Consider the following 20,886-nt stretch of genomic DNA (forward strand, 5'->3'; position numbering starts at 1 on the left):
CATTTCATATATATTCTCATATATATTATAAAAATCTAAAATCATCCTTACTAGTTAGGAAATAAAATATTAACTTTAAAGGGATTATTATTATTATCAATTATATTGAGATAAAAAAATAAAATATAAATTAATAACATGAAATCTTTATTTTAGTTATCAACTATTATATATACATGACAAAAAAAATTTATATACATGTTTATAAATGTGTAAATAAATTTTATTCAACATTATGTTTAATTTAGTTATTTATATTCATACCACAATTTAATAGTAACATTTACTAAATACATTTGACTGCTTTTAAAACTTACAGCACTTTATAAATATTTTTTTTTCCAAAATCTTTAACTAATTCATTTTTACATCAAAACTAATAATAATTATTCAAAAAGTTACAATATTACCAAACTAGCTCTAAGTAATTTTATACATTATAGATATTATATAATATATGCCATTAAAAATTCGCCATAACATCATTGTCTTGAACCTAAACTTAAAACTTATGAGAATACTTGTTCTACTAGATCACTCCACATGATATGTGAAGGGATAAAGATAAAACGATCTTCCAACCAAATTAGATCGTGGGCTAATTTGTATCCGGATTCCTGAAATTTTATATTGTCTCAAGTAAGAACATAATGTATTTGTTTGTATCAATTAGGTCCAAAATTTGGTAATTCCGAAGAGGATAACCGAATTGCCTTTTGTAGCAATTTAGTGCATGAGTTATCAACATAATGGAAAACGAAACAAAATTGTAGAAATTTTGACACATGATGACATGATTATTTATTTTGTATTTATTGATTCATTTTTTTATTTGAAAGAAATATGTTTTGTTCTCATATTTAAAAAAAAACAAAAACAAAGTGTTTGGCTATATTTGGAAAAAGAAATTGATTAGACATTATATAAATGTAATACAAAGCTGTTAATTGTAGGCGTGCTGATATTAATTGTGATAATTAACATGCTTATTTGCACATCAAAGGAAAGCGAAATTATGATCGTCTATAGAGTTAAATTACTATTTTTTTCAGATTGAAAGACAGTCACAACAAAGCCGAAAAATCCCCTCTTGTCACAGTATAAGAACCAAAATCAATTAATGCAATAGGCTGAAACGATTTTTATTGAAGGGCTGTCATTCTTCTGTCTTGCTTTTGTTTTGAGTATTTAGTCAAAAATGAGAGAGCCAAGGCAAGGAAGTTTCCTACGATGAAGTTATTAATTTTATATTAACTTCTCCTTTTAAAAATAGAATTAGAATCGCTCCCTACTTGTTCAAGACTTGGTAATTGTAACTTCCGGGTAAAATGAAATTTAATAATTGTGCTAATTAGTATATAAGATTCTTGATATGATTAAGGGTGCGTTTGAGATTGAGATTAGACAGCCGTAACTTAAAAGTTACAACAATAAAGTGTTTAATAAACACTAGCTACTGTAACTTAAAAGTTATGTTGATATGATTTTTCACTTGTATAATGAAGAATATATTGTATCTTTAATAATTTTGTCAAAATTATTATTTAAATTTTATATTTACTACATATTATTAACTTTTGTTTTATAATTATAATTTTTTTTTCTACAACAGTTGTAACTTAAAGTTATAGCACCTCAATCCCAAACACATCCTAAGATTTTGTTTGAGATTGAGGTTGAAATTTAATAAGCTACTTATTTAATAATTTTTGACAAAAATTATATTTGATAAATTTTGTAAAATCTATTATTTCATAACTTTTTCTATTTGGATGGCAGCTTCTCAAAGTAGAACGGGGTTACTTTTCATGAACAACTTATTAAATAAGTCGTCATTAATTTTTAGAGTTCCTATTATAACTTTAATATTTTGACAAGATAATTATCTTAGATTTTATTTAATTGAATTTTTTTTTCACTTTATATAATTTTATGTATTTTACAAAGAACAAGGCATATCTAGACATTATTAAAAATACTTCAAAAATAAAAAGTAATTATATAATAAAACAATAGTTTCATAATAAAATTTACCAAATACATGTAAACTTCTTTTAAAACTCTTAACAATCGCAACAATACAATTTACAAAATACTAAACTGCTTTCTTAAGCAGCAACTTATTTCATCTGCACAAAAAAAATAACTTATTTAATCAGTCACTGCAATTTCAAATTGACCCTAACTCGAATTTGTATCAGTTTGAATTTCATACCACGCCAACAAGGAAGATGACATAATACAACAAATTCAATTATTATGCCAAATTAATGTTTGAGATTCTTGGCCTGATTATTTCAAATTTTCATTAGTTTAAATTCATGCGACAAAAACAAGGCATGACCCACCAAACTAAATTACTACATCTAATTTTAACCAAAGTAGGTTGTATTGAAGTTATTTTCTTATAGATATATAGAAATGGACCATGATTGCGTTCTGCATCCATGCTGACGCGAATTTGAGCAAAACCTTTTAGGAAAGACAAAAGAAGAAAATAAATAGACCTATATGACACAAATGAGAAAACTATGTCTTAATTAGGAAATTTAGACAAACTAGGGACATGGATGCTAATTACTCTAATCTAATAGATTTAGATGATTATGAATTATCGACATCGTAAACCAGCCAGCCAGTCTAAATTCTAAAACTACAAAACTGCGGCCATGACAAGAGAAAGTGTTATTTGCCAATTGTCACCTTCATCTTGTGTCTTGTGTTTCTCAGCTGAAACTTGTCCACGTATGATCTCTCTTGGTACTTGCTTCCAACACTACCACTTACTTTTCACTTCCAGATTCTAAGCTGTTTAGAAAGTAGAGATTTTGCGGTACCAAACAGGGTTTCTGTTAATATTTGCTGTTATCTCCAACATCCATTTTTTGGACAGTTTTAAAATTATTTTTATTTTAAAAAATATGGCAAATGAAGAAGAAGAACCAGTACCTGTGAATGATGATGAACAAGCAGCTTCCCACATTGCTGCTGAGCCTCAGCTTCAAAGGGTACTATTTTTTTTTTTTACAAAATTTTTAATTGTTCTATATTTGCTCTTTGTTTAAAGTAGTCTTTGCTTTGTTGTTTCGACTCCTTTACTTGAATTGGTTATGTTTTTGTTTGAAGCTTTTTAAAAAGTTTATATTGACAATTATTAGCTTTTCAATTTTTTGCATTCAGTAATTAAGAAGGCTACTTAAAGACATCTGTTTATACTTTATTGAATCTCAGAATTAAAGCTTGAGCTTTTAAATATAATTTTTAATGTATGCTACATCTAAAAAACTGTTTGATCTCATGAAAATAAGAAGAATAAACTCTAGCTAACCGAAACAAATCATAGCCATAGGGCTCCCAAATCTGCCAACGCTATTCCTTTGACTTATTTTTTATTTATTTTATTTGTTTGGGTGGGACGGTGGGTTAGGGAATTATAATTTTCTGTTTTAAATCCAGGAAATTTTGTGACTTTACTCACTCATAAATGCCATCAGTAAATTTATCTCTAGATCTGTTGCTCCATTGTACAGGATCTACCTGATTAAGCTATCCCCTTGGAACATATTCACTCGTGCGATGTGGATGCCCATATGACTCTTGCCAAGCTTGACGGCTACAAGTTACACAGCCGTTGTATTTAAGAGCCTTTGTTCAATTTATTTAAGATTTCTGCTTTCTCATTTTATTTGTTCGGTAAAATATTTGTAGACCTGTCCATCCTTTTACCTAAGTATTAACCTGACCCTAGTGCTTGCAGTAATTTTACTCTGACTCATGAATGCAAATTAGACGTAGCCGATGATGCTAATTTTCTAGTATTTATTTGTCGGTATCTCATAAATTATTGGATGCTGTGAGCTTGTGTGATGGTTATGTGGCTGTGCTTTAACTTGGGGATTATTTTTTTACATTACAGAAGTTTAATCTTTGTATTCCTGCTAATGTAGGTTAAACTTCTTTGTAGGTTGAAAATGCAACTGAAATAGTTGAAGTAACCTCACCTAGTCAACCACAGAGACAGCACGATCTTGTCTTAAACATACCATCGAGAACAATTGAGGAAGTGGATGAGGGTTTTGTGAGAATAGACATGCCTTCAACACCAACTACTTCAAGAAGAGTTAATTTTTCTCCCATGCCTAGTCCTCGTTTTGGCAAAATAAATGATTTCCCTGTTCCTTCTTCATCAAAAAGTAAAACAACCTTTAAAAGCCTCCTTCCAAAGCTAAGTTTCAAATATCGTAATACTACTTCAGATATTGAAAAGGCTGCAATCTTGGCACTAGGAAGTTCATTTACAGAGACAAGGGAGAAGCCTCGGATTGCAAGGGCATCATCGCTTACAAAGCTCCTCACACCCAGAATGAAGAAAACATCATCTTTTCCTGTTACCCCTGTTTCTCACTCGAATCCAGAGTCTACACATGGGGGACTAACAACTGATCTACTGAATTCTGCTGTGAGTACTGACCCAATATTAGCTTGAAAATTTTATTTATGTATTCAGTACTTTTGTTGACTATTAAGCACACTAGCAGTGCTTGATGCTATAGAACGTGGATACTAGTTTGGTAGTAACGTCTGTTGCTTTCGAAGAAATACTAAAATTCTGAGTAAAGCAAAATCCTATTTAATTGTGTCCATTTCACCTTGTCAAGAACCTTCATTTGGTAATGAATCCACAAATGAAAGGGTTCTCTGACTTCCCCTCAACCTCTTCATTACCACTTATTGGCATTTCAATGTCTATGGGGGTCTAATAAGCTAAGTTCAAGTTGATGCATTGGAATTGACTTGTGCAGCAGAAGTAGTTTTAAGTAGAGGGAAAATCTGTGGGAATTTCCTGCATCAATTTGATTTCAGTTTTGACTCCTATATATGTTTATTATGAGGACTTGACATCTGCATTCATACTACATTTGTATTAAACAATTATAACATGTAAGGGGCTTTTTCATTCCTCTAAATTCTTATAGAATTATCTGTTGACAGAAAGGAGCTCCACTACCTATTCATCGTTCACGTTCAGTCCCTTTGCTCAACAAAGATGGAAGCATAAGGCAGATGGATTCTTTAGGTGGTGTATTCCGTGTTATTCCTACCACTCCACGAGTGGCTGAGGGTAGTGGGACCACATCATCAAACACATTTCCTTCAAATACTACTGGTAAACTTTACTCCCATATTTTCTCTTCATTCTATAATTTCCACATCCCCAAAATCAAGGGAAATGAAGACTATAATAGAAAATTTCAATATTTAAAAAATTTGAGTTAAAGTGCAGTGCAAGAAACTTATAATACTGAAAATAAATCAATATAGCTTTTTCTTAAATTCCAGGTGCATTTGGCTTGAATGAAATTGAGAGTAGAAGTAAATTTTGGCTGTATAAACTGGCTAATATTTAGGCAATTAAATCATTTTAATTCTTTCAAGTTATTTGTAATATTTTGGTTTCATCAATTTTCTTAGTGATCTAACCTGAAATTTTCTATGGAATAATCCTGAATACTGGGGTATTACCATACGGCTGCATATTTGGTTTTCAGCAGCAAATTTTATTTATGTTTTTTAACTTGCAATAACCAACCTATGCCTTATCTTAGTCTTATTGTTCAGATAAAAAGGATGATGGTGGCGAAGATATTCCTGAAGAAGAAGCCGTTTGCAGAATCTGCTTCATTGAACTGGGAGAGGGGTTTGATGCACTCAAGATGGAATGCGGCTGCAAAGGCGAACTTGCATTTGCCCATCGAGAGTGTGCTGTAAAATGGTTTAGTATCAAAGGGAACAAAACATGTGAGGTGTGCAAGCAAGAAGTCGAAAACCTACCTGTTACCCTTTTACGCCTTCAAAATGTCCAGGCCAGTAGTTTGCCAGACAGTGGAGCTCAGGTTACTCGATACAGGCAAGCCTGAAACCTACCTTTAATGGCTGCATTGAATAACATCCTTAGCTTCTCTACTTGTTTTATGTAGTATTTCCGTATTTTTTAAAATATTGAATATTATTAGTCGTTTTATTCGAAAGTAATCTTGGCAAGCAATTGAGGCCATGGGATTTAGATTTCTATTTTGGATCTCGTTAAAATGTCCTATCTAAAGGTTGTTTATTCAAATTTGTCAGGGTCTGGCAGGATGTTCCAATTCTTGTCATTGTCAGCATGCTTGCTTACTTTTGTTTTCTTGAGGAACTTCTGGTAAGTTTGGAATCTTCTGCATGCTGCTCTTTCAAGATTGTCGTAGTTGTTAACAGTCAACTTGACAGGTTGGAAAAATGAAGTCTGGTGCAATTGCCATCTCTCTTCCATTTTCATGCATATTGGGTCTTCTCGCCTCTACGACAGCAACAACTATGGGTAGGATTGAGTTCATATTTTTAATTTAGATGGAGTGTGGAGTTAGCTATCAGTATTGACCCTTTTAAGTTTGTGTTCAGTCAGGAAAAGTTTTATCTGGCTTTATGCATTTATTCAATTTGGACTGGTGGTTCTCTCTGCCCATCTTTTTTATTCTTTGGTAAGGGACCTCCGCTCACAATAACTATTTCAGTATATATTATGTCTCGTTGACTCCACTTAGGAAATATATCTAAGTACTCCGCTTGTTAAACTAAACAATCAAATAATAAAACAATGATGTGGTTAGGAGTATGTAAATGTTGTTTTCAATACCCGCTTCTTGTAAAATTATGATGTGAATTTTGTGTGTTTGTGGGAAATCCACAGCTTCACATGCAGGCTGTCATAGTTGTTCTGCTGTCCACATTTGCTGGGTTTGGAATCACAATGGCTGGAACTTCTATTCTCACTGACGCTTTGCGGAGGAGAAGATGGCAAGCTCAGTCAAGGCACCAGCCTGTTACTGGGGAATCGACGCAACCAGATCAACTTTCTTCAACCACTCGTCAAACCCCGACAGAATCTCTGCACCTTGAATCTGAAGTAAGAGACTCAGAAAGCACATGGGGCAGCTGACATGACCGTTGACAACTTTTCGGTGTATCAATGAGAGATGATGCTTTTTTTGGCTGTATAGAAACTGCATCACTTATGTTAGTTGTATGTTTTTGTGTACAGTGTCTTCTCCATTAGTTGATATGTCGTGTATCTATGTTTCATCTCCTGGATTCCAGCTTCTTGTGTTCTTTATCTTCTTCGGAACTTATTGGAATGGAATTGTATATGGGTACGTTATGATGTTTTTGAATTGTAATAAGATGTTTTTTCCCCCTAAAAAAGATGGAACAAAATTTTGAACCAATTTTCATTTGTGTTTGCATTATTTTTCTGTACACCTAGTACTGTAAGCATAAAGCTATCCAATTGATGTTGATAAAGATACAACAGCGAGGAAACATAATAGAAGCGATTGAATTAAAGATATCACAAACTCAATGAAATTTCCATAAAAACACTAAATAACAATGTTCACAAGGCTAAAGTTATCTAAAATCTGCCAGTCTTAACGTACGAAACAAAAATTATATGGTAATTGTAACAATGCATTGCCAGTAGAATAAATAATCACTTGAATCAATGAATGCACCTCAAAGTGATATCTTAAAAGGAGTAATTTCACATTATTCCTGTAACTGTCGTTCAAATATATTCTAGCGACAGCCCACTTTTTTCCCCCCTTTTTTTACTTACAATGGAAGTTCTCTTTTCCTCCCAACATCTAAGTGCCATCAACGGCATTTTTTACCTTGAATATACAATGGAACCAGTTGGCTAATCTAACTGCACCAGATTATGTTTCACCCCATGTTAAGCCTGAGAAAACCAACTGGATGAAAAGAGATGAACGACCTTGCTAGCAATAGAAATGCAACACCGTGACAAAAACAGCTTCGTTTGCCTCGCATATGATTGACAGTTTGCTATTGCCTGTAACTAGAGGTGACAACCTTGCTTGACAGCAATGGCTTATCCTTTGAACTGGTACTTAACACAGTTTCAGAGCTGCTAGATTGACTTTCAGCCACGCCCGGTCTCATCCAGATTTTTATGTGCCCTTCTCGACAAACAGTAAGAACAGATTCCTGGGTGAATATCAAACCAGAAAGGGGTTCAGTGTGAACCCGGTGAGCAACAAGTGGAGACAACTTTGGAACATCTCGCATGCTTGGAGCAGGTTGCAGAGTACCCACTGGGCAAACATTATCCCAGTGGGCTGACTGGCTCCCAGTACTGAATGTGGGGGACCCTCCAAGAGGACCTCGGCGCAATGGCACTACAATCTCATCCATTTCCAGGTCCCACAGAAGCAACCTTGTGTCCTGTTCCCAAATCACAAATAGATAAGTTGCAACAATGGCTAGATATGATTGTACAAAGATTCGAAGCACAAAGGTGATTTTAAGGAAAGCAATACTTAAGTTTATCATTTTCTTTGTCCTGCTCACAAACAATTAAGCATACTACTGGTGAATGGAGGTAGAAGTGCAAAATGCTGAACTGATATACTACAATATTACTCTTACTCTGATCAAAGGTCAAAATGTCAATTGTTTGAGCCTTCTTTTCAACCATAAACTTTGCATGGTAGATATGGGGCAAATATCGGAAAAAGAAAAAACCTCACCCAATTTTATCTTGGTTCCCTTGTTTTAACTTCATTCCGTATGGTTTTCATGATAAAGTTTTACTAGAACAAGCAGGAACAGAAGCCTGGCAAATGCAAACCACCCAAAGACCGAAATCCCATCTTGTACTTTTCTAAGGCTAACTTGAAATTCTTACAAGAGTATTCATTTCAAGATCCCTCAAACGACGTAGTTTCAGGGATGAAGCTTTTGAGCAAAATCATTCAACAATATGTATATTTCTCTGTAAGCAGCAGCGGGAGTAATTGGACCATTCATAAATAAGAATCCCAACATCTTATCTACAAATTTAACCAGGCTGATACTTCCAATCACATACCTGACCAACAGAACCAAACCGGTACATGACCGTCTCCGCTGTGCCATCTGAATTTGGCTGAGACCAATATGAATCAAAAGCTACACCACTAACCTGCCAATACCATCCAGCAAGAACTATTCCAGTAAGAACGAAGTAAGATGAATGTGACATGCATTAAACTATCAATGAATCTGAGATTATCTGATAAAAATCTTACCCACGAATTGTGCCCCTCACCCCAAGCAACAACCTTGCGATCTTCCATACTCCAAACTTGAACTAGATCATCTTCACCACCAGTCAGAATGTATTTGCCATCCATGCTGTTTAACAGCACTTAGTCACTTAGTTGTTAGAATATAATATGCCTCCTATGTTCTCCAAGAAGATAATATTATAAAAGCCAATAGAGTTATAGAACATAAAGTTTAGATAAAGAAACAAAATTGTGATTCAGAAAGAAATTAGTTTAAAAAGTACTGAATAGCTAGGGTTATAGAAAAGATTTTTACCTCCAAGCACAACATAATAGAGCACCATAATAGCTTTTGCCACCACAAATCAATTGTTCTTTTGAATAGTCAAAAACTCGTAGATAACCTACACTTAGAGAAAAACTTGAGCTCATACAAAATATCTAAAGATGAGCGTCCATAAGATATCAATGTCATTAGGTCAACATTATACCATCTCTTCCAACAGTCGCTAAGTAGGTACCATCAGTAGAGAAAGCAATGCTATTAATTGAACCTTGGCAGATATGCCATCTGGCAATAGGGTTGCTCTGCATAAGAATAGCACAAGGTGAACAAGATATTTATGTCAATTAATCTAATGTGTTCAGGGTTATAAAATATGATTATTGAACCATAACCCGCATGAAAATGCTTAAAATGAATTTACTGATACAGAAACAGAATTAAAATTCTATACATACAGTCATTTCACTTAGAAAACATAATCGAAAAGATAAATTTGATAGAGAGTGGATCAGTCAAAACAAGTAGATGCACAATGTCTGCTAATTACAGCAGGAGAAGGTCCCAGCCCATATCATGAGGCTGAAACCAGAGATTTATCAAATGATTTTTTAGACAAAGTTAAAGCTCATACATGCATGCGATCACACACAGCGAGACACAGAGAGAGAGAGAGAGAGAGCAAATGCGAATTGAAAAGGCTATCATATAGGATAACCAAAAAGAAAAAAAGAAAAGTAAGGAGGCAACCGAATGGAACCACTGAACTTTTATCCAGGTGTACAGTGAGTATTTTCTTGGATGAGAAAGAGGAAAGCCAAAAGGGAAAAAACCCACCGAAAGGGGTCTATCTGAAACATCACAATTAATGTAGCTTTTCCAAGACTAATAGATTCTGTTCCCTGCTGTAAATCTAAACAAAATTAGCCTCAACAACAAAGAAGCTGCACACTGCAATGCCTCATCCTACTTTAAACAGGACTATGCAGAGCCAAACATATAGAAGGATCAAATTAAGGAAAGAGCTACAAAGCCTAACTAATGAAAGAACAACAGTCAATTGCTTCCAGAGAGTATAAACTCTTAAATGCAAATTGAGAAAAAGGAAAAAGGAAAAGGGGGGGAAAAAAGAATCATATCCAGAAGATTTATACAACGTTGACTCCAGTACCTTGCTGTAACGTGGATGTGCAACTGAAAATTGGGTTTGATCTTTGATAACAGGGAATGAAGAATCACCAGCACCATCCTTGCTCTAAAGATAGAAGGCAAAAGCACAATCATATTATGCAACACATGGAAAATGAATATTAGGAAGTAGAAAATATTTTTCTTGATATTTAAGGCTTACCTTTTCATACACATATAAATTCCCATCGGCATGACCAACAACAAAAGCACCATCGCCTCCAGGAACCCACGTGACACTAGTACAACGACTGTTGGAAACAAGAGTTAATCGAATTGGTTCCAAGTGCATTGAGTATAGAATATATAATGTTCTTATACAACACCAAAAATTTAAACTATGAATTAGAAAATATTTTTGTTTTCTGAACTCACTCAGATCAGTCAAGGGACAGTTTAACATAAAAAACAAAGAACACTGACAAAATCCAACTAACAGTTTCGAGCCCAGACTAAATATTTTTCCAAACTCAGGCACTGAGCTTCACTAAGAATATATAGCCAGAACCTAGACAACAAGGGTTAAAGAGTCTTAGTAGGCATTCGAGAGAACTCAGCATTACATCTTTATTGTTAATCATTTACAATCCAATAAACAAGCATAATTTTTTTTTCCTTTTTCCCATTTTTCTTTTTCAAGTCCCTAAGTAGGGTGATAGATATCCATTATTAGACTATTGAAATCGCAATAATGATTATAGAAAATAAAGAACAATTCACAAGTCTAGAACAAAACACCCCCACCCCCAACAAGAAAGTAAATATATAACCACAAACTGAAGTGTTCATCAGATCAAACATCAACGCAGAACTTTTATCTTCCATCTCCTTTATAAATTGCACCTCTTGAAACTCTTGAAAGCGCTACTCAAATTGTTGGCAGGTTACCTAAAATTCTGGAAATCAAACTATTTCTTGAAAGATTAAGAAATAATTTAATGATCACAGTCATTTGACATAGAATTTTTATTTTTATTTTTATTTTTTATGAGTAAAAATTCATTAATGATGCCAAAATAACAGGGACACAGCCTCATTTTTTACATAGGAGGAATTAGCATGACCATTTGAAACATCTTTCCCACTATACTGCCACAGAATTTTCACCTAATACTCGAACCATCTATGTTTAACAGAGTCATAGTCTTGTGATTTCAATTAAAAATAGAGATGGCAAAATGGGTTACGACACGACTTTTCTGTATTCATGTTGACAACTATTTACACAATTAATAAATGGGTTGACACGATAAATAACCATGTCGCATCTATGTTGGACCACCTCAACACGATTACACATTTATAACACGAGTATCAATTAGTATGTGATAATATTATTGAAAAAATCAACCAATATATATGCTGAACATTAAATTAATTATTTACATCATATCTATATTTTGTTATAAACTTATTCATGTCATATTCATGTCATGTTAACTTATTTATGATCTATTCTTAATAATAGTATGGACATATTTTTTATTTTTTAAATTATTTTTTTTTTGTAGTAAATATGTTAAATAGTTTGACATGATTAACATAATTAATAAACGGATAATATCTGTGTTTTAACGTTTCAACATAATTAATAAGTAGGTCATATCCATTTTTGCTTAAATTTGACATGAAACAAATAAGACACAACACAAACGCAACACAATTACATGAATCGACACCCTTAATTAAAACCATGATCCTAAATTTGTGAACTGAAGGCAAAGTAGAGAAAAAAAAATAACTTCTTCCTAATTTATATCACAATATGCTGCCGAAGCAAGTCTGATAAAGAACTACGTAATTTGAAGGGTCAAAAAAATCATCTCGCCTCAGCAACCAGGACATATAGCCTAAGCAATTTTCAGTTATTCTTAATCTAAACTATGTAATTTGAAGGTCGAAAAACATCATCTCACCTAAGCAACCAGGCTATATAGCCTAAACAATTTTAAGTTATTCTTAATCTATCTCTAATATGTTCAAAATTTATGATAAATAAATTTAGTTATTCTTGAAGAAAGCCTAAATGCTATTCCTTAATATTTTTAGACAGACTTTGATGTCTCTCAACAGTATACTCTCAAGCATGTATTACAGTAGTTAAACAAAAAAACCCAATAAAGACCACTCATAATCATAAAACCATCTCATGCAACTCTGCAAAACTTAAGCAATATCCCATGATCCCAATATTCCATTCAGAAGAGAAATCAATACAAACAAGCGTACTGAGTAAACACAAACAAAAATAAAAACAAAAAAGATGCATAGTGAGTATCATAAGAGACGTCTTGCCTGTTGTTAACAGAACCATCTTTGTTGTAGTGGTGCGCCCCAACAAGCTTCTTTCCAACGTCCTGTAATTGCTGTCTCAGTGACACGGAGTAGACTACAATAATACACAAAGAACAAATAAATTTGAAAAGTTTGACCTCTCCAATCAAACTTGTAAGTCAGATTCAAGTTAAAATATTACCATCACCAGAGTTCAACCCAATAAGCAAGTCATGCCCATCCTTGGGATCCTGATCAAATGCATGGCACACTGGATTTGAATTACTGAAATGAATAGATTTTATTGGATCCTACATTCAACAAAAAACAATGAAACTTTCATATACAAACCAAAATACACAGTAATTATTCAAACTAAAAACCACACATCACTGGATTACCTTATCTTGAGAATTCAAATCACTTATAAAGATTGCATCCCCAACATTGAAAATTATGTAAGTCCCTTTGCCATCAAAATTTGTATTAGTCATGGAAGTACTTGAACTTGAAGCACCCAATGAACCAATCCTACTGCTACCACTAATGCTTTTACTTCCCCCATTGCCTCCACCAAAACCAAGTGTACGACTCCCATTCCCTGTGCCCAAAAGCTTTGCTGCAGCTGACCGAACCACCCCACTGCTGGCACTAAAGCTTGAAGGTGGGGCAGTCGGTGTTGATGGAGCTGGCTTTTCCTTGAGGTGAGCAAGGGTAGCCTGTGCAATCAAATCCAACCAAAATTTGCTCTAAATTCTGATGTCGTGGAAACATATATAATTGACTAAAAGCACTGGTGTTCAAAAAACTTTATAATGTGGTCACAAATTGTTCAAATTTACCCAGTGAAAATTGAGAAACAAAAACCGATTGACGCAACGAAAATTGCCTATATATCAGAGATTGACAAATGGGTATTAACAACAACGTGAAAAGGTTCAATATTCACCAAAGGAATACATCCAGAAACCGATTTCACATACTGGGTACTTCAAAAAAATTTCTAAAAGAATAAAAAAATTTTAAAAAATATTTGAAGTACCTGAGTGACAGTTTTTCCGTGTGCGTAGTGGAGGAGACCTGAAGGGTAGGTCTTTTCATAGTGAAGCTTATACCTTCCTTCTGGGGTTTTGAAATAGGTCTTAAGACCCGGAGACTGCGCGTTTGCCGATGAAGACGATTGCGAAATCATTCCGTTGGCCGTGTTGATCATGGTTGTTTCTTCTCTTACGATAGACCCGAGAGCATGTGATCATGACACTAGGGTTTTATGATTTTGATTTTGATTATTTTTTTCTCCTCCTCGAAAGAGGATTCGTGAGAGTGTGTTTTGTTTTTACTTTTGTTGCTTTGCGCTGTTCTGGGTCTTCTCTCTTCAATGGCAGGCTGCAGCAGGTGCCGGATCAACGGATGGGCTTGGATCCTGTGGTTTGCGGCTTATGCGATTGTTATTGTGATTTGTGAACGTTGAAGGGTGGTTTTTTTTTTTTTTTTAATTTTTGTTTCATTAATTATAGAAGTTTGACTTTCGGGTTAATAAAGTCAACAGAAACGGACGGTGATGATTTCGTTACCGGTGAAACTACGAATCAAAGCAAAGACTAAAGAGAGAAGAAGAGAAGGGAGGGGAACTCTCTTTCCGTGGAGATTGATTCAACTGTGAAAAGGTTAGCTTTGTTGATCGATTTAAAAATAGTTTGAGAAATGATACTGTACGCCTGGGTGCACGGTAGATAAAATAGACAGCGTAGATTGGGTGGAAAGTATATACACGGTGTGATTACAGCATATTCTGTAATATACAATCATTCATCAATGTGGGATCTTGAGTACTGTTTTTGAGTTAATGACAATATTAACACACACAACACATGTTATTTGCCTTGTCAAAATTAGGACTTATTTATTAAATGTCTTTTAAGTCTGGAATATATTTTTAAAATTTACTTATTTGTTCGAACATTTACATTTAAATAAAAAGATAAATTATTGTGATTTTTATTTGAATAAAAAAATATTTTTAATGAAAAATAAATATTATATTCTAAAAATATCTCTATGAAATATGTTTATTTCTTAAATTATAAAATTTAATTCTTTTTTATTTTGATTTATAAGGGAGTAAATATCAAATATTCATATTTAAAATATTTTTATTTATAAAAATAAATAAGATGTCACTTATATGCAGGAATTAAAAAAAATAAGTCAATCAAATATATTTATTCAAACACATTTAGACTTCAAAAAAATTTAGACATTTTCACATTTCAGACCAAAAAATAAATGCTATTTTACTTTACTTTCAATTATTTAAAAGAAAAGAAAATTCGTTGATGCACCAAGAATAAACGAAAAAAAGAATTTTATAATTTTAACACTCTTAAAATAATCTCCATTAAAATATTCATTCAATAACATACCAGTCAAATCCTTTCACCATTTATGTGAGTGAAGGTTAGCCTCATCCCAAGGAATTATAATGGTTAAATTAACACAACCCTTAAAATTATATTGAAATTGGTCTCTCAAACTATTTCGTTTTTTTTTTAAAGAAAAAAACAAGATACTTTCTATAGAATATTTAAAGTGGGCGCTTTGATTGAAAATTTGAAACTCTAGAAAGCCTATCTCGTAAGAGATTGCATCATTTGTTGGGTCCAATAATGACCAATGAGAACACCACCCAAGAACAAGACGGGCTTTAAAAGAACCCTTCATTATATTCTTTTTAAAATCTGTTTGTCAATTATATCTATTTAATATTAAAAATACAATTCTTCTCTAAATTAACATTGTTTTTATCTGAATCATTCACTTGTAGTTGTTTTCTCACTTTGAAAAATCTTTTGCAGTCGCAAGAAAAAAAACTTTTGCAGTCTTCCTACCTCATTCTTCACATAAATAATTCTTATGAGCGATAAATTTTTTAAAGTTTTCTTATGTTTTTTCTTTTACAAAATTAAAAAATACTAGCTTCCTCGGAATAAATATAATTAATAAAAAAAAGTAAAAAAGAAAGGGTTTGTTCTTAAATGTAATTTTAATAGAACAGTGGTTTTATCAATAGATTAAAAAGAAGGTTAAAAGCATCATCGATGAATATATTGCTACCTTTGTTCTTAATTGTTTGGTATTGCTTATCTAATGATTATAAGTGCTTATTTAATCTCATAAGCTATTTTTAAAATTTTTGTTGGTATTAGGTTAGTTTTTTACTAAAATTTCAAAATTTCGGCTTTTGGGAGCAAATGTTAGATAACCTTTTCAAAACATATATAATATCAAAAATACCCTAAGAACATTTCATTAATTATATAATGCCTTTATTTATATACAAAGCCTACACAATAAAAATTATTGCCACCATTTGACAGAAAATTAATTGCCGCCACTTCACTTTTTTTAAAATGAGATTGTTGCCACTTTACTATTACATACAAAACCCTATGCAATAGAAATTATCGCCACAATTTGATAGAAAAATCATAGCCACCATTTTGGTGAGGAGCGTAGTAGGTATGAATATTTCCTTCATCACTGTTAAAGTATATCTACACGATATGAATTATAGCCACCACTTGCTAATGTTTCACTTTTCTTTTTATTATCTTAGTCAACAAACATGCCAATCGCTAATCTGTGTTTGAAATTTGTTCCCTCTTTGCTTTTATTTGTGCAATATTTTTTTTTGTAACAATATTAGATATCCTTTGTCTAGAATGGCAATTGTTACAAAGGAAAAAAAAAATCAAAGGCAGATTGGGACGATGTTACCATTGATGTTTTTGTTAAGATTTGTGTGAATGAAACATTTGTTGGAACTGACCAAATAGTCACTTTAATAAGATTGGGTGAAAAAAAATTTATTATTAAGTTTTTATTCAATGATTGGTAGAGATTATGAATAAAAACAAGTGGGATATCCTAAAAAAAAGATTGGCAACTTTGGACAAGTTTGTTAAGAAATGAAACAGATTTAGGATGGAATCCTATAAAACAAACAATTACTACCAGTGATGGTGGGAGAGAAAATTGAAGGTGCAATTTTCTAACATTTTTATTTACGATGTAATAGGAAATGATTTTGGGAGTAATTTAGACATATTTTTAACATATAATCTTTTTGCATTATTGTAGGAGATTTCTAAAGTAATTAAATTTTGTTATAAAGGCTTGAGAAATGTTGACCAACTAGAAATTTTGCTTAAAAATGTTGCTACTACAGGGGAAGGATTATATGCGCCATCTATTTTGTACCAAATGATGGTGAGGATGGACCTTCTAACGAATGTGTTGGTGAAGGTAATAATACATATTTTTAGGAAGAGAATGTCAATATTGAGTCAAATAATTTTGATGGGTTAAAGAATATTGAGACTGACATTGATAATGGTACTCTTATACCATATACACATGATAATGAAAGGACAAGAAAATTACCAATTAAAAAATGAGATGGAGCTACAATTAGCTTCTCTAAACAATTGGATCGCTTATGTTAAGCAATAGAGATTAGACCATCTATACCTGTTAAAAATGGTGAAAATTGTGATAACATTGTAGAAATAATAGAAATGTTACATAACATGCCTAAAAATGAGATAAAAAGTGAGCTAATGAACTAAAGTTTTTCTTAAGAAGGACAATAGGGAGATGTTTGTTGCAATCAAGAATCGTGATATTCAAATAGAGTGATTGAAGTTCATGAAATAATCTTTCTACTTTTATTTTATGGTTGTTCTTATATTAAATATTATTGTTTGCTTTAATATATTTTATTTATGTTCTTGTATTAAGAATATTATTTTGAACCAATTGGGATATTTTTATTTTATTTGGGGAAATTATCAGCCATATACCCTTAAATGACACCAGTATCAAACGTGTTACAACACTTTTCAAGTGTATCACTCGTATACCCTAAGTTGACAAAACACTTCTGTCGTCAACCGATCCGTTAACTGCCGTTTGCGAGCGCTGACATCATAAGGGTAATCTAATCTTTTTTTAAAAACGACATGTCATCCCATTTACATAGTAAAAAATGACATGTCATATGATATATTTTGATAAAAATGACATGTCATCCAATTTATCAGATAATTGTTAATAATTGCTAAAAAAAAAACTACTTTACAACCAAATCTACTCCTCCAAAATTTAACCTAAATTATTGAAGATCTACTCCTCCAAGATCCAACTTGAATTTTTTATGGTATAATATGTATAATTATAAATAATATGTTGTTAATAATTTTTTATGGTATAAGATGAATTTTTTTATGGATAATTGTTAATAATATGTACCATTAATAATTCATTTTTTAATAAAAAAAATATATTGTTAATAACAAAATAAAAAAAATTTTGTGTATTGAAAATTTACATTAATTTTCAAGGCAAAATTATTTTTTTACCTCATTTTGAGTTTAAAGGGTAAAATAGTCATTTTGCTCAAATTCTATTAAGTTCTTAATGGTAGTAAATGGAAAGGTGGATGCCAGAACTCTTTTGTCAACTTAGGGTATACGAGTGATATAAGCGAAAAGTATTGTAGTATGTTTGATACCGGTGACATTTAAGGGTATACCGGTGATAATTTCCCTTTTATTTGATTTTAAGTTATGATATGGTTATTGTTCTTTTCTTTTCAAATAATAATAATTTTTATTATATACGTGTGTATAGATATGGAATTTCTAGAAAATGACGATAATAATGAACAAAATTACATTGATGAAAATGATGCTGGATACAAATGATGACAAACAGTACAAACTGGAGTTGCATTACATGTCAATCATTTTATTAAATGTAGTTTAAAGGAACCATGTAGAACATCACCTCATTTAGGACATTCTTTTGTATTAGAGGTGCTAAATATACATAAAGATAGATGTCAACAACAATTTAGAATGGAAAAACATGTATTTAATGATGTAAAGTTTTGAGTGAATCATATGGCCTTAAAAGAGGCAAACATGTATTTATAATTTAGACAGTAGCTATGTTTTTTTATCACATTAGATCATTTATTTGAGAATAGAATAGTTCAAGAAAGATTTCAACATTCTGGTGAAACTATATTAAGGTGATTCGAAATAGTGTTAGATAATGCTTGTCATATGGCTGTTGATTTTCTGAAACTATCAGACCCATAATTTAAAAGAATTCCCCAAAAAAATAGGGATGATGAACGATATTGGCCATCTTTTAAATACTATATTGGGGTAATTGATGGGACACATATATTACTTATAGTGCTTACATGGAAGCAAATAATGTATATTGGATGAAAAGGGATTCTTATCCAAAATATGATGGTTGCATGTCATTTTAATATGTATTTTACATTTACACGAGTTGGATGGGAAGGCACTGCCCATAATATGCTTATGTAAGGAGAATTTGTACTCTCCTCAGCCACCCGCAAGTTAGTTAAAAAATACTATTTATGTTACATTTCTAGATAAGGTTGTTTTTTTTTTCAATGTAGAATTATGTACTTTTATAGGTAAATATTACTTGGTAGATGGTAGATGTCATCACATAACGGGTTATTTAGGTTCTTATAAAAGTGAGTGATACCATCTTCTAGATTTTCGAAGTGAAAGTCAACCAAGAGAAAAAACAAAGAAATATTTAATCATGCCCACTCTTCCTTGATATGCACAATTAGTGGCGGTGCCAGGAATTTAATCTAGTAGGGGCTAAGGCTAAATAACAATGTAATTGAAAAAAGATCGACAAGTAAAAAATACAAAAAAAAAATCATTAATATATTCAATTCAATATATTTATAATTGATCTCGACATGTTTTCATATGTTAAAGACGTTGAAAAATAACCTTATAATCAAGAATACAAAATAAATCTTTTTCTATATATACAACAATAATATCACTCAATTATTGATCTATCATATGATTTTATAGACGATTTTTCATAAAATTCATAGCTAAAAATACATTTTTTTTTACTGTATTTATGACAATTAGTAAAATCAATACTAATATTATCACTAAATAAATTAATGAATATAATTTATCCTTTTTAGTATCAACTATTTTTCTTATTACCTTATCCTTTCAATTTTCAAACATTTTTTTATTAGAACACACCTCCATAATGTAGACACCAAGTCGAATTTTAAGTGCCATAAGATTTATTGAAGAAAAATCATTTGGATAAACTCAGTAAGGTGAAGTAATTTATATTTTTTCGTGTGAGGAGAGTTAGGACTCAACAAATTTCAAAATAACAATGTTCCTTTGTGGGTTGGAAGTGTAAAAATAAATACTTAATATTTTCATTATTTTAAAATTTTTAGTTATTTCTAAATTTTAATAGGGGCTTTATGATAAATCAAATTAAAAATGAGACAAATATCAAATTAAATTTGTAAATTTTAAAAAGTTAAGAGGGGCTTCAGCCCCCTAGTCCTAATGTGGCGCCGCCATTGTGCACAATTGAGATGACTTTTGGTGTTTGGAAAAATAAATAGAAAATTTTGCGCCAAATGTCTAGTTTCCTTTTGGTAACCAAGTGAAAATTGTGATTGCTTCAATGATTCTTCATGATTTTATAAGAAAATAAATAGATAATAATCAAGAATTTCAACATTTTGATAATGATGAGAAATCACTTCCAACAAGTGAAAGTGAGAATCAGAGGGAATAGAATAATGAAGAACAAAGTAGAAGTTCATCTAATGTACATGAAACGGACCAAGAACATGATCAAATTGCAACACTTCTTATGCACCATTAACATTTCAGTTATGTTATTGATTAACATTTTAATTTGGATATTATTATTTATTTAGAGGAATATATTATCGATGTGCTTTAATTTTGAACATTGAAGAAATGGTTGAACTAATTTTTTCTTATTAATTGATAGCTTGGATGCATTTGTTACAAATTGTATAATTATGATACAAACGTTTTTCATATCCTCTTTGGTAATTTAATTATACAAAAGTACTTTTAATTGTGTAGAATCAAACAATCTAATAGTTTAAAAGAACTTTTT

General features: G+C 31.8%; 2 protein-coding genes across 7 annotated transcripts; one reads left to right on the forward strand and one right to left on the reverse strand.

Annotated features, from left to right (window-relative positions):
• Nucleotides 1-2,602: 2,602 nt before the first annotated feature.
• LOC102629301 (uncharacterized) lies at nt 2,603-7,262 on the forward strand. 6 transcript variants are annotated; one of them, XM_052443124.1, is made up of 10 exons: nt 2,742-2,760; nt 2,935-3,008; nt 3,531-3,633; nt 3,965-4,459; nt 4,993-5,167; nt 5,620-5,908; nt 6,127-6,199; nt 6,268-6,358; nt 6,439-6,518; nt 6,728-7,262. In XM_052443124.1, the coding sequence occupies exons 4-10, from the start codon at nt 4,091-4,093 to the stop codon at nt 6,974-6,976; spliced, it is 1,326 nt and encodes a 441-aa protein (XP_052299084.1). In that variant the 5' UTR covers nt 2,742-2,760; nt 2,935-3,008; nt 3,531-3,633; nt 3,965-4,090; the 3' UTR covers nt 6,977-7,262. The 6 variants fall into 6 exon arrangements, with proteins under 6 accessions (XP_006480609.1, XP_006480608.1, XP_024955432.1 ...); XM_052443123.1 differs by having other exon boundaries at nt 3,531-3,630; XM_006480545.4 differs by lacking the exon at nt 3,531-3,633 and having other exon boundaries at nt 2,606-2,760.
• Nucleotides 7,263-7,382: 120 nt separating this feature from the next.
• On the reverse strand, nt 7,383-14,514 carry LOC102630155 (uncharacterized). The gene is made up of 11 exons (XM_006480549.4): nt 13,892-14,514; nt 13,251-13,568; nt 13,052-13,160; nt 12,871-12,964; nt 10,739-10,826; nt 10,559-10,642; nt 9,596-9,692; nt 9,421-9,508; nt 9,126-9,231; nt 8,927-9,019; nt 7,383-8,280 (listed from the first exon to the last, which is right to left on the reverse strand). The coding sequence occupies exons 1-11, from the start codon at nt 14,060-14,062 to the stop codon at nt 7,882-7,884; spliced, it is 1,647 nt and encodes a 548-aa protein (XP_006480612.1). The 5' UTR covers nt 14,063-14,514; the 3' UTR covers nt 7,383-7,881.
• Nucleotides 14,515-20,886: the final 6,372 nt, after the last annotated feature.

This window comes from Citrus sinensis, chromosome 6 (assembly GCF_022201045.2).
Source record: "Citrus sinensis cultivar Valencia sweet orange chromosome 6, DVS_A1.0, whole genome shotgun sequence".
NCBI lineage: Eukaryota > Viridiplantae > Streptophyta > Magnoliopsida > Sapindales > Rutaceae > Citrus > Citrus sinensis.

Coding starts and splice junctions, on each gene's coding strand:
- LOC102629301 (XM_006480545.4), top strand. CDS start 2,670: ATGACAAGAGAAAGTGTTATTTGCCAATTGTCACCTTCATCTTGTGTC. Junction 3,009..3,964: donor CTGAGCCTCAGCTTCAAAGG/GTACTATTTTTT, acceptor ACTTCTTTGTAG/GTTGAAAATGCAACTGAAAT. Junction 5,909..6,126: donor GCTCAGGTTACTCGATACAG/GCAAGCCTGAAA, acceptor CAAATTTGTCAG/GGTCTGGCAGGATGTTCCAA.
- LOC102630155 (XM_006480549.4), bottom strand. CDS start 14,062: ATGATCAACACGGCCAACGGAATGATTTCGCAATCGTCTTCATCGGCA. Junction 12,965..13,051: donor TGGGTTGAACTCTGGTGATG/GTAATATTTTAA, acceptor GTATTATTGTAG/TCTACTCCGTGTCACTGAGA. Junction 9,509..9,595: donor AGCGACTGTTGGAAGAGATG/GTATAATGTTGA, acceptor CTCTAAGTGTAG/GTTATCTACGAGTTTTTGAC.